This window comes from Malurus melanocephalus, unplaced genomic scaffold, assembly GCF_030028575.1.
Source record: "Malurus melanocephalus ecotype Western Australia unplaced genomic scaffold, MMel_1.1 scaffold_230, whole genome shotgun sequence".
Lineage (NCBI taxonomy): Eukaryota > Metazoa > Chordata > Aves > Passeriformes > Maluridae > Malurus > Malurus melanocephalus.
In genome coordinates, this window is record NW_026623462.1 from 397,869 (window position 1) to 420,664 (window position 22,796).

The 22,796-nt window shown below is 63.8% G+C and overlaps 3 protein-coding genes across 7 annotated transcripts; 2 read left to right on the forward strand and 1 right to left on the reverse strand.

Moving 5' to 3' along the window:
• Positions 1-182: 182 nt before the first annotated feature.
• AK1 (adenylate kinase 1) lies at positions 183-4,699 on the forward strand. Of its 3 annotated transcripts, XM_057374644.1 has the most exons (8): positions 183-987; positions 1,183-1,225; positions 1,952-2,216; positions 2,389-2,424; positions 3,001-3,164; positions 3,353-3,469; positions 3,972-4,163; positions 4,476-4,699. In XM_057374644.1, the coding sequence occupies exons 3-8, from the start codon at positions 2,075-2,077 to the stop codon at positions 4,539-4,541; spliced, it is 717 nt and encodes a 238-aa protein (XP_057230627.1). In that variant the 5' UTR covers positions 183-987; positions 1,183-1,225; positions 1,952-2,074; the 3' UTR covers positions 4,542-4,699. The 3 variants fall into 3 exon arrangements, with proteins under 3 accessions (XP_057230627.1, XP_057230628.1, XP_057230629.1); XM_057374645.1 differs by lacking the exon at positions 1,952-2,216 and having other exon boundaries at positions 321-987; XM_057374646.1 differs by lacking the exon at positions 1,952-2,216 and having other exon boundaries at positions 814-969; positions 1,190-1,225.
• Positions 4,700-7,291: 2,592 nt separating this feature from the next.
• On the forward strand, positions 7,292-17,919 carry ENG (endoglin). Of its 2 annotated transcripts, none has more exons than XM_057374617.1 (15): positions 7,292-7,437; positions 11,234-11,391; positions 13,206-13,340; positions 13,916-14,078; positions 14,247-14,403; positions 14,528-14,657; positions 14,897-15,068; positions 15,151-15,293; positions 15,424-15,561; positions 15,842-15,886; positions 15,996-16,106; positions 16,199-16,444; positions 16,610-16,673; positions 16,768-16,869; positions 17,291-17,480. In XM_057374617.1, the coding sequence occupies exons 1-15, from the start codon at positions 7,380-7,382 to the stop codon at positions 17,407-17,409; spliced, it is 1,941 nt and encodes a 646-aa protein (XP_057230600.1). In that variant the 5' UTR covers positions 7,292-7,379; the 3' UTR covers positions 17,410-17,480. The 2 variants fall into 2 exon arrangements, with proteins under 2 accessions (XP_057230600.1, XP_057230599.1); XM_057374616.1 differs by having other exon boundaries at positions 7,303-7,437; positions 17,311-17,919.
• Positions 17,920-17,981: 62 nt separating this feature from the next.
• FPGS (folylpolyglutamate synthase) lies at positions 17,982-22,789 on the reverse strand. Of its 2 annotated transcripts, none has more exons than XM_057374619.1 (15): positions 22,765-22,789; positions 21,713-21,841; positions 21,554-21,607; positions 21,375-21,439; positions 21,175-21,289; positions 21,006-21,083; positions 20,648-20,709; positions 20,443-20,545; positions 20,034-20,111; positions 19,817-19,964; positions 19,642-19,740; positions 19,312-19,462; positions 19,152-19,227; positions 18,768-18,834; positions 17,982-18,671 (listed from the first exon to the last, which is right to left on the reverse strand). In XM_057374619.1, exons 1-15 carry the CDS (start codon positions 22,774-22,776, stop codon positions 18,244-18,246), a joined length of 1,665 nt encoding a protein of 554 aa, XP_057230602.1. In that variant the 5' UTR covers positions 22,777-22,789; the 3' UTR covers positions 17,982-18,243. The 2 variants fall into 2 exon arrangements, with proteins under 2 accessions (XP_057230602.1, XP_057230601.1); XM_057374618.1 differs by lacking the exon at positions 22,765-22,789 and adding an exon at positions 21,947-22,065.
• Positions 22,790-22,796: the final 7 nt, after the last annotated feature.

Here is a 22,796-nt window from a genome sequence, read left to right on the forward strand (position 1 = left end):
CCGGGGAGGGGCTGCGGCGGCTGGGTGCCGGTGGGATGGGAGGGGGGCGTTGGGGCTGGCGGCGGGGTGAGGTTTGTGGGGGCACCCCGGGGTGCAGCCCGCAGTGGCCTTGGCTGGGCAGTGACAAGGCCACACTGCACCCGCCCACCCGGCCCCCTCCTCAGCCCCGGCCCGAGCGGGTCAGCGCCCCCCTCCCTCATCGCCTCTGGACCGGTCACCTCCACACCACCCTCACCCTTCACCCTGCCCCATGGGACCGGCATCGCGCTGATCGGGCACCCAGCCGGCTCTGAGGGACCGGCCCCGCACCGATCGGGCCCCCAGCCCGCACCGATCGGGCCCCCAGCCCGCACTGAGGGTCAGGACTGCCCTCGGCCCCCCATCACCCCACCAAGGCTGGTGCCAGCTGTCCTGGGTCTCAGCACCCCCACAATTGTCACCCGGGGGTCCTGCACCCCCCAAGCCCCACCAGGGCCATCTCAGGGCTTTGTCCCCGCAGCGCTGGTGGGACGTGACCCGGTGCCGGTTTCAGTGTGGCCGTTCTTAGCCTCTGCCCTTTCGAGGCTGTAACACGACCTGTCAACGGCCACGGGCTCCTCTGGCCACGGGATGTCCCGTCCCTGCACCCCGTCCAGCCGGTTTGGGGTGACGCACTGTGGCCAAGCAGGGCGGGTGCTGCGGGGCTGGGTGTGGGCAGGCAGGGTGGCCAAACATCCCCCCGAGGTTTTGGGGGTGCASTGGGGTGCTGCAACGCCCTCCTTAGGACACCCCCCTAAAGCAGTCTGTGTGGAGCTGGGGGTGCTGTCCCCGTCACTTGGTGTCCTGGTGGCACTGGGCATCCCAAACGGGTTTCCGGCTGTCGGGCAGCACCCCGGGCATTGGGATGTGGGCAGGGCAGGGGAGGAAGCCGGCAGCGTCACCACGCGTCACCCGGCATGGGGAAGCCCTCACCGCATCCGGATGCGGAGGGTGACTGCTGAGAACCAGGTRAGTGACGGCCGCAGAAGCAGAGATCCTCAGCTCCCTGTTCCAGGGCCAAGCCGGGGCTTGTGTCTTCTATCCCACCCCTGCCCAGCTTGGTCTTGGAGCTGGGCACCATCATGGCCAAGAAGGGCRACCCTTTTTCTGGTGACCCATGTGTCCCTGATGTGCTGAGTTGTTTATCCCGCTCTTCCCTTGCAGCCTTAAGTGCTTCTGTGCCTGGACCACGGCAGCATGTCAGCCGGTGAGTGATCCGTCCCCCTGCATCCATCCCCTCAGTGCCTCCTGCATCCATCCCCTCTGCATCCCCCTGTCTCCCTCGTACCCATTCCCTCGGTCCCCACCTGCATCAATCCCCCCTGGAATTAATCCCTGCCCTTTATCCCCCCCTGCATCCACCCCTTCTGCATGCCCCTATCCCTCCTGCATCCATCCCTTTTGGTCCACCCTGCATCCATCCCTTCAGTCCCCCCTGCATCCATCCCCTCTGTACCCCTCAGTCCCCCCTTGCATCTATCCCCTCTGCATTCCCCTTCCCTCCCTGCCTCTGTCCCCTCTGTCCTCCCTGCATTTGTCCCCGTTACGTGCAGCCCCTGGTCCCCTTTGCGTTCCTCCCCTCCATCCCTCCCCCATGTCCTGGCCTCCCTCTCTTCTGTCTGTCCCCCGTGTCCCTTCAGCCCCCCCACATGTCCCACATCCCATTGGTCCCTGCCAGCCACTTGGCTCCATCCCCAGCCCTGGGGAGTACAGGGTGCCAAGGAGTTGAAATTTCATCCAGCTGTAATCAGGAGATGGGAAAGTGGCCCCAGAGCAGCTCAACTTTATTTTTAGCTCTTCCTCCCCCAGTGGCATCACACCCCGGCATYGCCCCCACCATGGTTGGGGCAGATCCCACAGGTGGTGGGAACCCTGTGCCAGGGTGCTGAGCAGGGGACAGGGCAGTCAGTGCCACTTGCACATCGGCCACCAGGTCCAGGAACTGATGCTGGGGCCCAGGAACTGCTGGGCTTGTGCCAGGTGCTCGAGGTGGCCAAGCTGAGCCTGCCACAGCCCCTGCTAGCCCTGCGGGGTGAGAAGCCGGCCACAGGGATGGATGAGGCCAGTCCCTGCCTGCAGTGGAGCCGTGGACAATGACCACCTCCGGGACACCACGTGGCAGTGGGATTCCAGCCCCATGGCCAAGGTGCCATGGGGTCTTTGTGCTCAGATGTGTCCAGACATCCCAACCTGCCCAGGTGACCAGGACATGCGTCTGCTCCCCTCTCCATCTTCCCCCAGGACTCTGGGATCGGTCCCCTCCATCCCCAGGGATGCCTGCCCTGGATCTGGCACCCCCTGGGGACACCTCACTCCCTGATGGGCCTTCTGGCTTTTGATAATTCTTTTTTTTTCCTTTTTCTCCTCCAGAAAAGCTCAAGCAGCACAAAATCATCTTTGTAGTGGGTAAGTCTGTGTCTGAGTCCTGTCACTGGTGGGGTCAGCCCAGACCTTTCCCCTGTCCCTCCAAGCTGGGAAGCCGGGGCTGGAGGCTGAGGAGGGCTGTTCCCAGGCACCGTGGGATGGCCGTGGCTCTAGCTTGGTTCCTTGAAGCCATGTGGGGTGTGCTGGCACCAGAAGGGCACCTCTGGCCAGGCACGGGGTGGCAACATCTGGGGTGATGTGACAACAAACCCCTGGGARGAAATGTGATAAAACCCTGGATGGTGATGCCCTGGGTGCCATCAGGCAGTGGTGATGGTGGTCATGATACCTTTGGTGCTATGGGACAGGGACATCCAGGTGCTGATGTCCTGGGTGCCATCTGGGTGTGGTGCCCACATGCCAATTCCCAGCAGCCCGTGCCACCCCCAAGCACTTGGCAACCTCAGGAGCAGCTCTGTCCATCCACCTGCTGCTGGGTTTGGGGACACCAAACCAACATGGTCACCAAGTTCAGAGGACTCTGTGTGTCTGTGCCACTGCTCCCACAGTCCCCTCCCTCTCCTCACCCGTGGCTTGGGGCACGTGTGTGCCTTGCAGGTGGCCCCGGTTCAGGGAAAGGGACGCAATGTGAGAAGATCGTGCAGAAGTATGGCTACACCCACCTGTCCACGGGGGACCTGCTGCGGGCAGAGGTCAGCTCRGGCTCGGAGCGGGGCAAGAAGCTGCAGGCCATCATGGAGAAGGGAGAGCTGGTGCCCCTGGTGAGTCCTGGCTGCCACCTGCTGCCATATGGTGGGGTGTGCAGGGGTGGGGATGCCACATACCACAGTAATGGCTGGCATCTCTGGCCCTGCCATCCCAGGGTGGGGTKTGCAGCAGGGATTGGGGGCGCTGGGTGGGGGGCATGTTGTCCCACATCAGCCTAGCAGCTCTGTCCTCCCCTCCCCAGGACACGGTGCTGGACATGCTGCGGGACGCCATGGTGGCCAAAGCAGAYGTGTCCAAAGGATTCCTGATTGATGGATACCCCCGGGAAGTGAAGCAGGGAGAGGAGTTTGAAAAAAAGGTGAGGGCTGGTGCCGTGCTGGGCTATGCTGAGCCGTGCCACACACCAGCTTGGCACAGGGACTGCATCTAGCAGCAGCCCGGCCTCGTATCCCAGCAAAGTCGAATCTGGGCAGCGGGTCCCCCTGCCTCAGGGACAGCCTGTGCCCAGGGCACAGTGGGAGGGACCAGGGTGTCCTCGGGCTGACAGAGCATGACAGCAGTGCTGACATGATGGTGATGGCAGAGAGCCAGGGCTTGGCCATAGTGTCCCTTTGCCTCCCTCTACACGGCCCTAGAGGCTGCTGGAACAGTGGCGTGGTTTTTCCCAGAACAATGCAGAGGGAGGCAGAGGATGGTGTGGGGGCACCTCTGTGTCCTGGTGGCTCCCAGACCAATGTGAGGGAGGCAGAGAATGGCATGGGGACATCTGTGACCCTCATGCTGACCACCATCATCTCACCAAACCAAACCAGAGCCACASCAACCCAGTGCGGTGACAACTGTGTCATCTGTGCCCACAGATCGCCCCCCCCACGCTGCTGCTCTACGTGGATGCGGGGAAGGACACGATGGTGAAGCGCCTGYTGAAGCGGGGTGAGACCAGCGGGAGGGTGGATGACAACGAGGAGACCATCAAGAAGCGTCTGGACACCTACTACAAGGCCACAGAGCCCGTCATTGCCTTCTACAAGAGCAGAGGCATCGTCCGCCAGGTAAGCAGGGATGTGGCTGATGCCAGCACCCTCCATCCATCTCCATGGCTTGGGGCTCGTGTCCCAGGGGAGGGGAGTGATGGATGTGGATCATGAGAGAAGGGGGAAATCTCAATTTTGGCTGGTTTGGAGTGGGCTTGACCCCTCTCATTCCCAACATGGAGATCCCCTCCAAGGATGGCTGGGCGTCTTTGCCCTTAATGAGCCCCGGTCTCTTCATCCATGKCCAAAATGCCATTCCTTGGAAGAGCTCCAGTTGCTCTGGGATGAGAGCTCTCGAGCAAGCCCCCCAGCTAACCCCTCTGTACYCAGCTCAACGCCGAGGGCTCCGTGGACGAGGTTTTCCAGCAGGTCTGCACCCACCTCGACTGCCTGTAACCAAACCCCCAGCCCCACTCCCCCAGCGCACTCCAGCAGAGACAGCGGAAGCGGCTTTATCCTGTTTTCGTGGACGGAGCCGTGCGGAGGAAATTTCAAGGACATTGTGTTTGGCTCTTTCCCGTCTCTCCCCAGTAAAGTTCACTTTAATGAATCCAGACTTTATCTTTTTCTTCTGTCGCAGGAAATGAGTTTTTCTTTCCAGAGGGTTTTTTTTTCTCCCCCTCTGTCCCCCCCGCCCCCAGCCCCTCTGGAGCTGATTAAGGGCAGGAAGTGGGTGTTTATCCCACCGGGCAGCGGGATGCTGCGCTCAGAGGAAGGGAGGGAGCATCCCGGCCGCTCGCCCCGGCTTCCCAATCCCTGTGGCCTGCGGGGAGCCTGCGGCCGCATCCTCCAGCCAATCGTGGCCACCCTCATTGTGTCCCGATTGCTGAACCCCCTCGTGCTCTGTGCGTGTGTCCGGACACACGGGCAGCAGCTGAGCCGTGTCCTGCACATGCGTCCCTTCCCCTCGGCTCTCCCACTGGCTGCYGGGGGCTGGAGGCGACCAGATTTGGGATGGGGATTTCCACCTCTTTATGCCTTGGCATTTCCTTGTTTCTGCCGGCTGTCAGGGTTTTTGGGGTGTGCGGGGTGGCTGCACTGTGATGGTTTGTGGTGGTGCAGTGCCCTGGAGTGGAGTGCTCCSTATCTTGCTGTGCTTGGACACTCACTGCCATCAGTGCCACTTCTCAGCCCTGTCCCCAGGGGACGAGGAATGCATTGGGGACACCCAGAGGAGCCTGGCCACCAGGCTGGGTGCCCTCATGGCTGGGGGACTGGGCGGGTGTCCTCATCCTGTGAGTCACAGGACCCCAACAGACCGGCACTGTGGGTGCTGATGTGGGGGGCAGGGGATGTTGGGGCTCCCCAGCACCCACAGAGCCACCCAGGTACACCCCCACAGCAGAGGGGCTGCACTGGGGCTTGGGGACTGGGTTTACCCAGCCACAGCGAGGGCAGCAGGCAGCAGAGCTGCAACCCCAACAGGGCCCCCCACCACTTAGTTTTGGGCTGCTGGGAGCTGGGCACGGAGCCAGGGGGCTGCGAGGGCAGGAGGGGCGGCAGCGCTGGGGTCAGCCAAGGCCACGAGGCCAAGGAGTCAGAGCGGAGAAAGGAAGCCAGCAGGGAAAAAACAAAATTCCCCAAGACGAAAACCCAAAGTCACCAGTCTCCGACGTCAGCCCCGTGCCCGGGGGGCCACGAGCCACGGGCAGAGCCTGGGGCACTGCGGGGAGGCAGGCGGGCAGGAAGGATGCAGCCATCCGGCCGGGGCTGGGACGCTGCCAGGACAGCGATCCAGGGCCGGGGCCGGCGAGTGCTTGCCTCGTGCCGGTGGGGACAAGGGGACAGGGGGGCTGTCGTGGTTTGGGCCACCATGACCTAAAGCTGGGGAGTGGGGACACTCGTCTCTCTTGTGCCTGCAGCCCTCTTTGGATGTGCTGTGAGCGTGCCTCARTTTCCCTGGGTGGTGACAAGGGTGGGGGGTGCGACAGGGACCCTGCCCTTCTCCCATGAGTGCTTGGTGTTGGGGTTTAGATGCTTTTCGTCTGCTCTGAAAGCTCAAGGCCACCCCACAAGCTGCGAGGAGGGAAGATGCTGGGCTCAGTGGGGTGCAGGGGCCTGCACATGGGGCCACCCCACAGCCACGGCCAGCCCCCTCTCTGTCACACTGCAGCTGCCGCCATCCCCGTGTCCATCACCAAGGGTCTCTTGGCCGTTGTCCTGCGGTGTCACCGCGGAGATATGAGTGCGGCAGGGCCAGGGGATCCTGTGCCCTCCCCGTCCCCATYKCTKTCCCCATCCCCGGGTGAGCACCCGTCCCCGCGGTCCCCAGGAGATGGCAGTGCTCTGTCATGGAAAATGGTTGCTGTTCACCCCGGGTCACCGACATCTCCGGGGACATCCCGGCTGCTGGGGACAGGCGTTGCTGACTTCCCAGGCACATTTCCATTCTGTCCCCCTGCCCGTGAACCATGAGTCGAGATGAAAACCTCCGGGGACCCGCGCCCACCCCCACACTGAGGGTCCCGGCCCCACTGACAGCCGTGTGAGGTCTCTCCCGGGAGATGTGGGGAGGAATGGGGCAGGACTGCTGAATGGGGTCCCTGGGTGCCCCCAGCCACCTCATGGCCCCCAGTTTGGCAGCGCTCAGCTGTGCCCCCTTGCCCGTGACATAGGGGATCTCCTGACCCCAAGCCCACCTGCCAGGTAGGGGTTTGTGGGCAGCCCCATGTGTGTCCCGGCCATGGGTACAGGCACATGGTGGTGCTGGGAGGCTTCCACTTATCCCACGGCCCCAGAGTGGGGGTCCAGGGCCATGGGGCAGCCACCAGCCTGGGACTGTGACCCTGCTGGAATGCTGGCTCGGAGCAGTGGGGGCTGAATGCTGGGGGCAGCCGCCATCCCCATTGCCTGGGCCAGGCCCCATCCCCATCACTGAGAAGTAATTTGGGGGAGTGGACCCCACCAGAACCCCTGTGTTGCACCCCTCCACTCAATTGTGCGAGCCCTGGGGGCTCTTGGGGACATCTACCCCGGGTACCAGCGCCCTCCCCTTGCCCAGAGCGCGCCCCTCCGGAGGTGCAGCCCCGCACGGCCCTGTGGGGAAACTGAGGCACGGCGCCTCCGGGGGAGGGGGGTCCGTCCTCTCCGCCCCCCCCCGGCCCCGCCGGCCCGGCCCCAGCGCCGCCAGCGGCATTTCCTCCGCCGCGGACCCTCCTCCGAAGGGAGTCGGTTTCCTGCCGCTGCCGCCGCCCGCACTCGGCGCTGGCTCCCGGGGAGCGGCCGCAGGCGGATATGGGCCCCCGCTCCGTCCCGCTCCTGCCGCTGCTCCTGGCTCTGCTCGGCCGCCCGGGTGAGTGGGGACGGGGGGCTCCGGGCAGCGGGACCCCGGGGATGAGACCTCCGGGATGGGATCGCGGGACGGGACCTGCGGGACGGGACAGTCACCGCGGCGGGACCAACCGGTGACTCCGGGTCGGTGGCCAAAGGGGTCCCGGCAGTGGCCGCACAGGCGGTGTTACCCTGGGGAACCCCTCGGGARAGSAGGTTTTGGGGAGCAGCCCCGATGTGGCAAGGGACAAACCCACGCTGATTCCCGGAACACGCACAGACAGCCCTGCCCCTCCCTGGGACCCCCGAAATCCCGGCTGCGTCACCCGGGCGCGGGAGGYGTTGAAGACGCCGTGGCTGAGTCCCGGCCAAGGCAGTGGCACACAGGGGTCTGGGGTGGCTTTGGTGGCTTCTCAGCACTACGGAGCATGGAGGGATTGACCAGGAACTGGGGGTGAAAAATGGGAAAAAAAACCTGAAACCTCACGTGAGATGGGGGGATGGAACTGGGGGCTAGAAATGGGAAAAAACCCTTGAACCTCATCTGGGATGTTGGGATGGAACTGGGGATAAGGGATGGGGAAGCCTCCGAAAAGCCTCATATGGATGTTGGGGGCTCAGCCACCTCCAGAGCAGCCAGAGCCACCTCGAGGTGCCTGCAAAGCCACAGGGGGAATTTCAAGGAGGGACACTCAGACTGATGGAGGGCAGGGAGCTGGYGGACCCCAGGGAAGGGAGCTGGGAAGGCAGCGGCTGTCCAGAGAGGCCGGGGCCAGTGGCAGTGAGTGTCCTGGCTGGGTCTGTCCCCGCTGGCCCCCTCGGGGGTCAGTGCTTGTGGGTGGTGCTGGGGCGGCCCCACTGCCAGGCTCGATGCCCACTCTCTTCCATCACAACCCTGTGCTGTGGCTGTGCCGGGCAGTCCCTGCCCGGTGAGGCTGTGACATGTGGGCCATGTTCCCTGCAGTTGTGCCGTGCAGTTCCCATCCTTGCAGATGTACAGCAAGTCCCATGTCCTGTGTAACTGAGGCTCAGTCCCCATCCCATAGCTGTGCCACAGTCCCTGTCCCAYGGCAGTGCCATGGTGTCCCTGTCCCATGTAGATGTGCAGTAGGGTCTGTGTCCTCTGTAGCTTTAGGGTACGGTTCCCATCCTATAACTGTGCCATATGCTCCACATCCCGTGTCATTGTGCCACAGAGGCCTTGTCCTCCCTGTCTGTGATGTACAGTTCCCATACCCTGCAGCTGTGCCTTCTGGCCCCCATCCCACACAGCTGTGCAATGTCATCTGTGTCCTATGTAGCTGTGCCATGTATTTGTCCCTGACAGTCTCCATCCTAYACAGCTGTGCCATACATGGTGTAACAGGGCTGTGCTGTATGGGCTGAATCCTACATAGCTGTGCCATATGGTCCCCACCMTGAGTGTCTGTCCCTATGGTCCCTGTCCTATTTATCTGTACTATGTGATCCTCATCTTACGTAGCTGTGCCCCACAGTCCCTGTTCCATGTGGAGCTAATGGTCCCTATTGTCTGTGTGTGTGTCTGTATGGTCCCTGTCCTGTGTCACTCTGCCCTCTGACCATCTCCTATGGCCATACTACCCCTAACCTGTGCAGCTGTGCCATATGGACCCCCTCCTATGTGCCTGTGCCACATTGTCCCTGTCCCATGTAGTTGGGCTATAAGGTCCCCATCCTGAGTGTTTGTGCTCTATGGTCCGTGTCCTGCGTAGCTGTGACATAAGGTCTCCATCCTGCCTACCTGTGCCACTCACCAAATCCTGTCCAGCTGCTGTTTCTGCCTCACAGGACCCTGTAGGGCTGGGGGTGCCCACAGCGGGTGCAGTGCCATGGAATGGGGATGCTGTGGGACTGGGGTGGCCTCGGCGGGGGCAGTTAAGGATGCCTCACAGACACAGTTGGCTTCCAGGGGTGTGGGATTTTGTGCCCCCTCAGCATGGTCCCACAGCCAGCAGTGGCTCGAGGATGACAATTCCCTCTCAGGTTTGCAGTGCAGGGTCTATCCCCGTTCCTGACCCAGCTCAGTTTGTTACAGAAGTGCCGAGGCGGCACAGCCGGATGCAGGGATGCCAAAGTGGCGCTGCCTGTCCCATGTGCATCCTGTGCCACCAGAGCCACCCCTGCCCTGCAGCCCACACCCCTGCTCTCTGCCTAGGTCTTTCATCAGCTCCCGAAAGCCCAGGAATCGCCCCTCCAACCCCTGACCCACGGGGAGCTACAGGGGGACCATCCCCATTYCCTGATCTCCGCTGCATCAAATCAAGGCAGAGTGCAGGCGACTAGAAAAACATAAAGTGGATTTTCTTTCTTTCTTCCTTTTAATTTTTTTCCCTTTTCCTGGAGTACAAAAATAACAGTGCCCTTATCTGATCGCCCCGGCGGCYCAGCTGAGCCCCCTTATCTGATCCTGACATAATGCTGGAGCCCGCTGCCTTCCCCAGGGACAGACAGTGCCCGCCTGGCACCGCTGCCCCTCATCCCCTCCGCTGGCATCCCTGCCCTGTGCCAGGGGCGAGCCCAGCCGCGGCCCCCRGCCCTGCCCGACCTCCCGGCAGGATGGTGACCAGGAGTGACCAACTGCCCGTSCTCTGCCCAGCAGCGCCGGGGCCGCTCGGCCGTGCCCAGCGCCGTCGGGGCAGGAGTGGAAGGGAAGAGGGACACAGCCTGTGGCGCCCAGATAAGCGGCTGTTTATCTTCCTCCCGATGCTGCCGGCCGCGCGGCCGCCACGCTGGGGGGAGGAAGCGCCGGACAATRAGTGGGACCAGGGCAGCGTCACCGGGAGGGGGGTCTGTGCCGTGACCCCGCYGCCACAGCCGGGCCACCCCAGCGGTGAGACGCAGGTCAGGGACACCGTGATGGGCACGGCTTGGAACGAGTGGCTCTTTGCTGGGTGCTGCGTCCTGAAAACTCAATTACCTGGAGCATCACACCCTCTAGCCCCAGTCCCGGTCAGGGTGGCTGGGTGGACCTGAAATGGGGTCCARGCATCTCCCGATGCGTTGGCTGGAGCCACCAAGGATGGGAAGAGACAGAGTGGGAAGGGATAGAGCTCAGTGGACACCTCCAAATGAAATCCAGCACCCCAGACAGTCTCCCCATAGAAAACCCCCAGCTGTGACCACGGGGTCCCATCCTGCCCAGCCCCATGGAAAGGAGCACCCATGGGTGCAGGCAGATCCTCGGGGCCAAGCTGAGGACAGCCCGGCCACAGCAGGGCTGCCTGAGGCAGAGGAAGCTGTCGAGGCACGTGGGGATTTACAGGATCAGCTCTTCAAATGGCTGTTTGCGCTCAGGATTTCCCTTGGCAGCCGCCGGCCGGCCCCGCTCGCCGCACGCCGCCGGGGGCTTTGGGATGGGGCAAAGCTCACGCCTCGGCGCCCGCGGAGGATGAGCTTTACAGCCGTTTCCATACCYGCGCTTCCCACTTTCCTGCGGCGGGGGAATGCGGGGGGGCTTCCGCCACCGGCCCAGCCTTYGGGGCGGCCGGGTGCGAGTTTTGGCACTCGGCAGTGCCGAGCAGGGACAGTGGATTTTTCCAGCCCGGATCCGAGGGTCATTAACGTGATTGCGGAGGGGGCTGGCGGTGGCAGACGAGCCCCGAGCGAACACGTAGCGATGGTCCCGGGGGTGCTGAGCCGGCGCTGGGGCCGTGGTGACGCCGGGCTGCGGGCTGAGGCTGCGGGGGCAGTGCCGGGGCTGGCGCGGACACTCAGCCCCCTCTCGAATCGTGTCCCCCCGTTTCGTGTCACCCCACATCCGCGCGGCGGGGACTGACAGTCTCTTGTTTTCCGCCCAGACCCCGGGAGAGCCAAGGGCTGTGACCTGAAGCCGGTGACAGAGAAGCCACCCATCACCCTCTCGTACGCCACCAGCACGGTGCCACGGGGCTGTGTCAGCAACAGCTCCCTGGACACCGACCATGAAGTCCATGTCCTCAGCATCAAGTGGTCCGAGGTGAGCCAGAGGGGTCCCAGTGCATCCCCTCAGAACTTCTTATACTGTCACTTGACACTGTCACCACAGCACTGTCACCCATCACTGTCCTCAGCAGGCAGAGTGTCCCAGCTGTCAAAACTTTCCTCCAATTTAGGAGCAGTGAAAGGACCTGCATTAACCTCTTCCATGGCACCTTCACCAAGCTTCTCCAAGCACAGCCATGGGCATCCCTGCCCTCAGTGGGAGTTTAAAGACTTTAGAGGCAAATTCTGTAATAGCCCATGCTGCCAGGGCAGATGTTCCAGTGCTGGGCATCCCAGGATGATCCATTTCCCTGAGAAGGTGGCCTGGGAGCTGGGCAGAGCTGCAGGCACCCAATGGTGACCACAGTGGTGAGGAAGGGAGGGAGAGATGGGAAATGGAATGGAGGAAGGGATGGATGAAGAGATGGAAGGAGGTACATCACTTCAAGGTGTCCAAGCGAGCAGAAATCTGCCTGTGAGTGTTGGCATGGCCATACCCCTGACCACATTATGGGTGAGGATGGTGCARGGCGGTGGCAGGGCTGGCACTGTCACTGGCTGGCACTGGTGGGTGGGTTTCCAGCAGCACATGGGTTTGCACGGCAGATCTGCAGGACAGCCCAGCTTCCCTCGTGCTGGCTGGGACCCAGCACCCAGTTCTGACCCAGCCCTGGGCCACCCGGCGCCACACTCACCCCTCCCCGCCACCTCCCAGCTCTCCCAGTTCTGCTTTTGGAGCAGAGGGAGAGCCAGGCCAGGAGGCGCTGGGGAGGGTCTGTTTTGCAAGAACCCCTCTGGCCTTGCCTTGGCATTCTGGATAAGTGCCAGGGCCGGGGGTGCCCCCGGGTTGTCACCAGTGGCAACAGGGGACACGCACTGATGTCACGGCTGCGGCACCGAGCCCCGTGGCGCACGGGGGGAGCCAGGCAGGGACGCGGCTCCACTTATAGAAGAATTACTGGAAGCTGCTTTCTATAAGCAGATCCCCACGATGAAAAAAAAAAAAAAAAAAAAAAAAAGGAGAAGAAAAAGAAAAAAAAATAACCCGAAAGGCGGCGGCGGGGAACGCCGAGGCTCCCGCCACTCGCGCAGCCAAACAATGGAGCGCCACAAAACACGCGGCAGGAAAAACAGCCGCCGGCTCCTCCCCGACACTCGGGGCCACCCGGGGTCCCTGGCCACCCACGCTTGCCACGGGGCCATGGCCAGGCCGGGATGCCCACAGCCTCATCCCGSCAGCCCTGTGCCCAGCGCTGGCAGCAGCCTCCACCCTCGCAGTCCCGGCTGTTTTTGCTGTTTTTCCCTGCCCGCTGCCTGGCTCAGCACTTTGCGAGCCGTAATTCAGGCAGCACTTGCCAAACTTAGCGCCTGGCGTTTCGACTTCCCCAGCGGATTTCCGGCTGGAGGCCACCAGGCAGTGCTGGCCAGGAGGAATGGTGTGTGCCATCCCTGTGCCCAGGCATCCCTGCACATCACTGCGGACTCTCCGAGCCTGCAGCAGCTGCACACTGCTGGGATGGGGCTGGGCAGCTGTCGGGGATGGCCCGGTGCCCATGTGGGGATGCTCCATCTGCAGTGGGGTGACATCCTGGTACCCAGTACAGAGATTACTCAGTCTCTAACTCAAGGGTGACGTGGTCCTCAAGAAGGGGATGCCTCGACCCCACTGTATGGGGTGTCCTGGTCACCAGTGTGGGGATCCCACCTGAGGTCTCTCTGTGCTGCCTCTGGCTCCAGGGGGCAGCCAGGAAGGTGACAGCAGTTGGGGGTTGGTGGCTGCAGTGGTGACACTCTCCTCTTGCCCCCCAGGCCCCTCCTGTCCATCTGACGGTGATGGTCACTCCTCAAGCCGATGCCTGCAGCCGGTCAGCGGTGCTCGTCCTCCTCTGCGCCCGCTGCTCTGCCACCGTCATCTCCCCGTGCTCCAACCTCATCATCCGCACCGTGAGTGCCACAGCCCCACACCGGGGRAGCAGCAGGGCTGGGGCCATCCACTGGGGTGTTTGAGAGGATCACTGGTGGAGATTGGTCCCCCTGATCACCAGATATGATGCTTGTGGTGGCCCTGGGAGGAGGGGACGCTGCTGACCATTGCTGGCGGCGCTGAGCACTGGGCTGGCCGGGCAGGGAATGACGCACAGGGCTGGAAAAAGCTCCCATTTCCTCCGGCCGGCGGGAGGAAGGTCAGGGATGGGGTTTGGCTCCAGCGAGCTGAGCCGGGGTCGGGCGCTTTGTTAGCAAAATAAACCTCCTGCTTTGTTTGTGGCTAATAATAAAGTGGGCCGAGCCCTCCGCGTGCCGCCGGCGGCTCTCGCTGCTCCCAGCTCCTGGCCCCAAAAACCCCCATTCATCCAGGGTGACCCCAGCCCAGGCTCCAGGGAYGCTCATCTTTCTTAGGTTCATGTTTGCGTTCTGCACACTGTGGAGAAAGGTTTTTCTCACTTTCCTCATGCCAGCCTGCGTGGGGGAGGGATGTGCTTTGCCCTCCACCCCGGCTCAGGCTGTCACTCTCCCTACAGGACGCCCAGCTCAGCCCGGAGACCATCGGAGCACCAAACCCTGAGCCACCCGTGGTGTCCAGYGAGGGGCAGCTGCTGGCCTGGGCTCTGTCTACTTACGGGGGCATCACATCCTACAGCGAGCTGCGGGACCCCCACAGGGTCCAGCTCCGCCTGGGAGAAGGTGCGTGGGGCTGGGGGTTGSAGTGGGCAGCAATGATCTTCCTGTTCCACAAGGGTGACAGCCCCTGGGACAAARCAGCTTCCCCAGGGAGATGCCATGGGGACTGATGGCCCTGGCCCTGAGCATTCCCCACCCRCTGAGCCCAGTTTGGCTTTGATGACCCCACAGATGCCCGCAGCCCCCCGGAATGCACCCCCCAGGAACACTTCAACGCCGTTCTGCACCTTGAGGCTGAGGTCTTCTTCCACGGGGTGAAGGGCTGCTCACGCAGTGACTCCCAGAGCACCAGGGCTGCTCACATCGTCCACGTGCAGTCGGAGCCCAGGTACCGCAGTACTGGCGTGGGACAGGCAGTGGGACAGGCTCGGAGACGCCTGATGAGGTGTCTCAGAGCCCCACATCCCAGGTTRGTGTGGGATGCTGAGAAGTGGGGTCTTGTGGTTTTGCAGTACCCCCATCACAGAGGTGAACSTGTCTTTGAGCTGTCCGGAGAATTCTGCGGACAAGCAGATCCTCATCCTGCAGAGCAAGACCAACTTCACCTGGCTCCTCTCCTCCAAGTGCGGCATCCAGTTACTGGTAGGCTGAGGGGGATGTGTGCTCCCCATCATGCCCGCCAAAGGGTCTGTCAAGTCCCAGGAGATGCTGGTGGCATGGGGAGGGTGGCAGGAGGGCATGGGGGACATKAGACACGAGGTGGTGGCAGCCCCCTTGCTGCAAGCCCTCCTAACCAGGATGAACCGTGCCTTGTGCACCCCCAGCTGTCCCTGTCTCCACTCAGCCCTTCTTTGCTGCCCCTCTTTTCCCCCTCACTGCAGGTCTCTGGCAGTTACAAGCTGTCCTTATTCCCGGATCTGATCTCTGGGTCACCTCTGCCTGACACTGAGCAGGACCTCATCGCTAAAGCCTTCGAGAAGAACTACAGCGTCATCGCCTCCTACTCCGCCATCCCTGCCAGCACCCGCATCAGCCTGGAGATCCAYAGGCATGGTGAGGCCCCAGAGCCCCAAGGCAGGGTGGGATGGGGGTGTCCCCCACCCCCACTCAGCCCCCCTGTTTTCCTGTCCTGCAGAGACGGTCAAGACAGCTGYGCCCACCACCCCCCTTGTCATCACACAGCCCCCAGACCTGCCCCACCAGGTGCTGCTCATGCTTAAGCCCTGGAAGTGCACAGATGAAACCATGGAGATTGTCATCATCAGGTCCTACTTGGAGGTGAGGGGATGGACTGGGGTCCCAGTGTCCACCAGCATCACTCAGAGGTTGGGTTTTCCTCTGGGTGCTCGGGTGGGTGGTACGGGGCTGTCCYAATCCAGTGGGTGACTACAGTGTGCTTTCCTCCCAGCCCATCAAGGACGTGGTGAACATCACCCTGAGGGACATCAGCTGCCAGGCAGAGAAAAATGCCACCCACTTCATGTTGAGAAGTCCCCTCAGCCACTGCGGCACCTCACTGGAGGGGAGGGGCTATGCCAACAATGAGGTGAGAAGGGGGCCAGCCGGGGGTGTTGCCTCCAGCCCTACTGATGGATGGAGGGGATGTGTTTGAGTGGGACTCCCATCCCATCCCATCCCATCCCATCCCATCCCATCCCATCCCGTCCCGTCCCGTCCCGTCCCGTCCCGTCCCGTCCCGTCCCGTCCCGTCCCGTCCCATCCCATCCCATCATCCCATCCCATCATCCCATCCCATCCCATCCCGTCCCAATAACAAACCCCAGCAGTGGGGACACGTGACTGACCCAGCCTTCCTCTCCTCACAGCTCATCCTCAGCCTGGCCAAGGACGCAGTGTTCCGGAGTGTGCGGGTGAGGGCTGGGTTTCCCGGTGTGTCCAGGGGTGGGAGAAGGGTGCTGATGCTGCTGTGGGCTGGGTGCTCAGTGTCAGGGGTGACCTCAGTGCTGTCCTCTCTTGTAGGTTGGCTTCCAGTGTGAGATCCCACGGGAACTCTTCCTGCGCCTTTTCCCCACCGCTGCCTTTGAGGCACCGCAGACAGAGCTGGAGATCAACAAGGAGGCCTTTGTGCAGGTACTGCCACTGTGCCAGTGCTGSTCTGGGACACTCCAGCCACCCCTGGGCCGGTGACCCTGACAGTGACCCCCATTCCCACCCCGTGGCAGGCATCCATGCGATGGATGGACCACCCTGCCGACCTGCAGCTGAAGGAGTGCTGGCTGGAGGCGCCGGAGCGGGAGCCGATGCTGCTGGTGCAGGGCGGGCAGGCRCGGGGCGCGGGGGTGGCGGTGCTGGAGGGCCCCCCCAGCAGCCATGGCAGGAAGGTCTGGCGATTCCGCTTCACCTACAGCGTTCCTGAGGGYGGGCGCATCCCCTTCTCTGCCACCCTCAAGTGCAAGGCTGGCTTGCAGGTCAGTGTCACCCTCCCCACCCTGTGGTGCCACCACGCCTGTCCCCATCGGGTTTGTCCTGCACCGTTTGGGAGCAGCAATCCCTGGTCCCCAAAGCACYTGGGGGCTTTGTCCCCCTGCAGGGTGCACATGTCCCCCCTCTCACCCCAAACTCTGACCCCGCAGAACGACACGATCTTTGAGAAGGTGCTGGAGGTGACGGTGAAGGACGCCGGGCGGCCGCTCAACTGTGAGTTGGAGGCAGGGAAGGGGGTGAGGGTGGGAATGGGAGTGGGAAGGGGCCATCCCAGTGTGGCAATGCTGATGGTCTCATCCTCCCCCAGACCGTGGGCTGGGGCTGGCTGCCGTCCTGGGCATCACCTTTGGCGCTTTCCTCATCGGGGCACTCCTCACTGGCGGGCTCTGGTACATCTATTCGCACACCCGTGAGTATCCATCACCCTGGGGACCCCCGTGGTGGGACGGGGAGGGTCACACCTCTGTCCCTTACTGGGTTGCYCATTTTTCCCTCCTGGCCAAAGTGAGCCAGAGCCCAGGCTGCTCCACTGCCCTCATCTACACTCCTCCTGCTAATGTTATAGAGGGTTAACCTGCTCCAGGGCATCCACAGCTCCCCAGGGTCCCTCCTACTTCCCCAAGGACCCYTCTGCCACCTGCCCTCCCTCCTGCTCCTGGTGCCCCACGGTCCCCCATGCTCATCTCCATCCCAGGGGCTCAGGGGCCAGTGACCCGTGAGGGTTTGTGCACGAGGGCTGGAAGGTCCTGTGGCACCGAGCCAAGGCCACCACCGTTCGCCCTGAGTCTGGTTTCCCTTGGTGTTTCCCCGTGGCGGGCGGTGTGAGCCAGGTCCCATCTCCAAACTGCAGCCGGTTTCCAGCACGGCGCCGGCCTCGGAGAGCAGCAGCACCAACCACAGCATCGGCAGCACCCAGAGCACCCCCTGCTCCACCAGCAGCATGGCCTGACGCCCCCGGGACCCCCCGAGCCCGCGCAGACCCCGCCCAACGGACTTGGGGACCCTCCCCAGTGTCATTAAGCTGATTTTTTGCCCCAAATCTCAGGCCGAGCCCAGAGGGGGCCTCCATTACTCATTCAGTGAATGCTTTGGCCCCCCGAGGGCAGCCCACGCCGGGGGGGGGGCACCCTGCAACCCCTCTGGGGTCCCCCGCTGCTGTGGGGAGGCAGAAAGAGCAGCTACTGCCATAGCCTCCCACAAGGCTCCCCATCAAATGGGGGGGGAAGAAGTGGGTGCCCCCTGGACAGGCCCCAGCACTTGGGGTGACCCCCGTGCCCCTCCTGCATCCCCCCAAGAAGGCAGCAGGCACCAGTGGGAGCAGCAAGAGGTTTATTTGCAGGGGGGGGTGCGAGGCTGCTGCCCTCCTACAGGGCGATGGGCAGAACCCACCACCCCCCCCAGCTCCCCGTCCAAGTTACAAACTCKTATCAATAATAATAAAAATCTTCTCTATGTTAAATTAGTCGCGTCCTGATGCYGAGCCTCGCCACAGTTTGAGGCTCCCACCTACCAGCCCCCCGGGCACTGGGATCTCATCACAGCCTGGGGCAGCCCCCCCAAACGCTGGAGGTGCCCCCAGTCAGTCTCATGAGGGAGGGGATGGAGGCCAGGAGCATCCCCCCGTGGACAGTGTCCCAGGAAGGGCACGGGCAAAAGGCACTGGGGTGAAAACAGCTGAGCCAGGATGGGGTGGGGTGTCCCACATCCCCCCGCAGATGCCTCTGAGCATCACTGGGGGCCAAACCTGCTTCAAGTAAACAGAGGAGCAAAGCCCTGTTCCCCCTTACTGGGACAGCGCGGGGTCGAGCAGCCGGAGGGCCCCCCCGACCAAGTGCAGGCTGCCGGTGACCAGGACACGGACAGCGGCCGCCTCCCGCAGCAGCACGGCCCCGCTGCTGGCCACGGGGTGGGGGTGAGCCCCCGAGGCTGCAGGGGCTGCCAGCTGGGGGTCCCGGCCCTGTGCCACCCACCGCAGCGCCTGGGCCAGGCACGGGAACACGAGCGCTGGGGAATTGAGGGGCCGTGGSGCTGGGGGCACCAGGACCAGGGGGCTCCGGGCGGGGGCCAGCTGCAGCAGCCCCCCCACCCGCAGGGGAGATGGGAGCAAGGGGTCCTGCCCYGCTTTCTCCTCCAGGAGCCGCGTCCACGTCCGCTGGTTCTCCAGGCAGCGGGTCAGGGCATTCTCCAGCGTCACGTTGAAGTTTTGCTGGTCTGGGAGGGATGGGCACGGTGGTCAGGGATTGCAGGGGGAGCTGGGGAGGGATCAGGATGGGGGGCCAGGGGAGATTCTGTCTCCCCAGCACCCACCTGCGTTGTTGGCCACCGACACCTCGGTGAAGTTGGGGCAGAAGACAGCGTAGTCAAAGTGACAGGGCTGCRGGGACAGGAGCAATCAGCACTGCGGGATCCCTCAGGACCCACCCATGGGATTGCCACCAGGACCAACCCCAAACCAGTGGGGTAACAGGAGATGGGGCAGGAGGGTGATCCAAGTCTTTCCCACACCCAGACTCCTGSAGGGGGAAGCTGAGGTGGGATACACCCCAGGACAGCAGGGTGGGCAGGCAAGCAGACGGATGGACAGACAGGGTGCCAGCTCCACCTCGCGGCTCCCTGCACCCACAGCAAAGCAGGTCCCAGGACAAGCAGCAAACCCAGATATTTGTGCACAGTGACCCCCCCAAAGCTCACCACCAGCAGCTTGAGCAGCGCCGCCGTGTCCCGGTCGCCTGTGGCATTGAAGAGCAGCACACGCACCTCGGAACCGCTGCGGGGAGAAAGGGCAGGTGGCCCTCCAGCAGCACCACCACACCCCCCACCATGGCTGTCCCCTCTCCTGTCCCCTCCTTACTCATGGGGTTTGTCCTGGTTGAGGGCGGCCTGGCGGAACCAGCGGACACAGGCCTGGATGCTGCTGGTGGTGTGAGCTCCGTCCAGGTACCACGTCACGGGGCCGTGGGACARCACCTGGGTCCGGCCCAGCCACTCTGTGTCCCGCAGGCCTGGGAGGACACAGGGCACGGCTGGGACCCCCACATCCTCCCCAGGACCAGTACCCCCACAGGGATCCAGTGTGGGACAGATTGTGCCCTCCAGCACAWGTGGCACTGGTTGGGGTCCAGCACAGCCCCCCAAGCGCTATGACATGGCAAGGGAGGGTCCCGGCACGGCCACACTGCACCTTGGATCATGGCATCGCTCAGTCGGAAGGCAGGCGCCAGTGGCACTGGCCTCCCCATCAGCTCAGAGCTTGGTGACACCTCCTTGAGCTCCCTGAGACCTGGGCAGGACAGGCATCCCACTGAGACCCCAGGGCCATGTGGGGTCTGGCCCCTGCCCCCGGTCCCCTGCCTTACCCGGGCAGCCGCGCCGCTGCAGCCACGTCCGCGCCAGCTGCAAGGCCAGGGCGGCGTTGGAGCGCTGGTGGGCACCCGCCAGCCCCAGCTCCAGCGCCCGGCAGCCCTCCTCRAAGTCATCCAGCTCCGGGCAGAGGTAGAGGGGACACTGCGGGGAGAGGAGGATGAGCCCCCCGCCATGGGGTACCCCCCATCCACACCCCTGTCACCAACTCACCTTGCGCTCCTGGGCTCGCTCCTTCAGCACCTCCAGCGGCCGCTCCGGCTGCGCCACAGTGAACGCCGGCACGCCAGGCTGGGGAGGGTGGGCGTGCTCAGGGACATGGGCGTGCTCAGGGACATGGGCGTGCTCAGGGACATGGGGGAGCTCAGGGACATGGGGGTGCTCAGGGACATGGGGGTGCTCGGGGACATGGGGGTGCTYGGGGACATGGGRRTGCTYGGGGACATGGGGGTGCTCGGGGACATGGGAATGCTTGGGGACATGGGGGTGCTCAGGGACATGGGGGAGCTCAGGGACATGGGCGTGCTCAGGGACATGGGGGTGCTCGGGGACATGGGAATGCTTGGGGACATGGGGGAGCACACCCCCAAAATACAAGAGAACAGAGACCAGGTCTCCCTACCTTAAAAATGCCCCCCTTCTGCCAGGCAATCTTTTCCATGGTGTCGCCCAGGATGCTGGTGTGGTCGATGCCCAGGGAGGAGACCCCACACACCACCGGCGCCCTGGGGACACAGCGTGGCAGTGTYCCTGCTGTACCCCTGTCCACTGTGGGGACACCAGGGCCTGGCAGGCCTGGGGACAGGCTCAGCCCTGCTGGCTCCTACCTGATGATGTTGGTGCAGTCATAGGTGCCRCCAATGCCAACTTCCACCACTGCCAGGTCCACCTGGGGACACGGGGACACTGGAGCCATCAGAGAGCCACCRGCAGCAGGTGTCCCCATGGATTCAGGGATATGGGTGGAGCTGGGTCCCTGTCACCACCCCTTCCAAACCCACACCTGAGCACACCCCCTATTTGTGGGGGAACCATCCACCTGGCACAGCATCCCTTGGTCACAGCCACAACAGCCTGACCTACACAAATTCTGCCCCAGCTGGGGACTGGGTCCTGTGTCCCCCCTCCCTGGGGTCCCCACCAAGCTGACATCTCCATCACAAGCTGAAGGCCACCACCACTGACCTTCTCCTGCAGGAAGACGTGGAAGGCCATGATGGTGAGGAAGCGGAAATACGCTGGCATGCTGGCGTGCACCGGGTCCTGCCAGGCAGAGCAGGGYGAAGATGAGCATGTGATCCCGGCAGAGGGGACCCAAGGGAGGGAGCACCCCTACAAACCCTGCTGCCCCCACCTTGGTCTCCTCCAGGCGGTTGTAGACCAGCCAGAAATACTTGTTGAAGAGCTCCTTGCTGATGGGCTGACCATTGATGCGAATCCGTTCACGCACCTGCACCAGGTGAGGGGAGCTGGGGGGACAGAGCAGGGGGAAGAGTCAGCCATAGCTCCACTGACCCCTCAAAACCCTCCCGGACACAAGGACCCTCCACCCACCTGTAAAAGCCCGTCTTCAGCCCGTAGCTGCGGAGAATGCACTCAGTGAAGGCGCACGCTGAGCCCTGAGGAGACAGCAGTGTTAGAGCCCCTGTGCCAGGGCAGGGGCAAACGGAGCCACGGACACCAGCAGCCCCCTTGAGCCCCCAATCCCCCACAGCACCGCCCAGCYGCCTCACCTTGCCCTTCGTCCCCGTGACGTGGATGATGTTCAGTCGATCCAGGTCCTCGACCTGTAAGAGTTCAACCACCCTGTGAGACCCCCATGGCAGCCAGTGCTGAGCACGGCRGCGCTGCCGACAGGACACAAGGAACAGGGACGGGGGTTCCCCCTTCACCTTCAGCCCGCTCCTCTCCAAAAACCCTTGCATGGCTTCCAGCTGGGCCTGGGGGTCGCCACGCTCCCGCTTCACCTGCTCCAGGTAGCTGGCATTGGTCTGCAGGGTGTTGAGCATCCGGATTGCATCCTGCAAAGACCCCCAGGGTAGTTGGGATGGCGCCCATCACCGCAGCCTTGGGGCTGTGCCATCCACCGCAGCCCCAGGGGCCAGGCTGCACCCTGACCCACCCACCCCTTCACTCTCAGTCCCCTCGGCGGTGCCATTGGTCACCCAGGCCGGCAGCATCTCCGCCATGGTGCCGCGGGGATGTGCCCGCAGCGCCAGATCCTGTCACGGGGACAGGCTACTTATGGGCAGGGGTTGCCCGCCCCTCCCCAGGTGCCCCTTGGCCCCGCGGCGGGGATGGGACAGCCCAGCGCCGGCACCCACGGCTGCCCAGTGGGACAAGGTCGGGAGCGGGCAGCGCTCCAGCGCACAGCCGCCCTGCCGGTGCTCAACGAGCGGCGCTAACCAAGCACCAACACCGCACCTGGGACAAGGGGGGTCACCGAGCCCCCCAACACACGCCAAGGGGATGTGAGCCTGGCGCTGCACCGCCGTGTGCTGCAGGGGGCACCTGGCATGGCACCAGCCCATGTCCCCGGTATGGGGACACCCACCCGGGCAGCTGGACCCCGGCCCACCGGACAGTGGCACYGGCACCGATGGCGCTGCCAGCTCAGCGGAGCGGGACCGCTCCCGCCTGCCCACGGGGGTTCCACGGGGGCACCGCCATCACCCCCACGACATCTGGCGCAGCCGGGACACGCCGCGCTACCGGAGCGGCTGCCRCTGCAGGCCGGGCTCAGGCGCTGCTGCCACGGGGCACGGCGCTTTGCGGGGTGGCCCGAGCAGGAAGCGGGGACACGTGGTGCGCGGCAGGCGGCACGGCCCGGGGCTGCGGGAGGCGGCAGAGGGGCCGGGATGGGGGAAGGTGTCCGTGCCGCCCCGCGGGAACCGGAGCCCCCTCAGGCCCCGCGCCCCGCCCGATGCGCGGCCCCGCGCGGTACCTGGTAGTCCATGGCGGGGGCGCGCGCGGGGC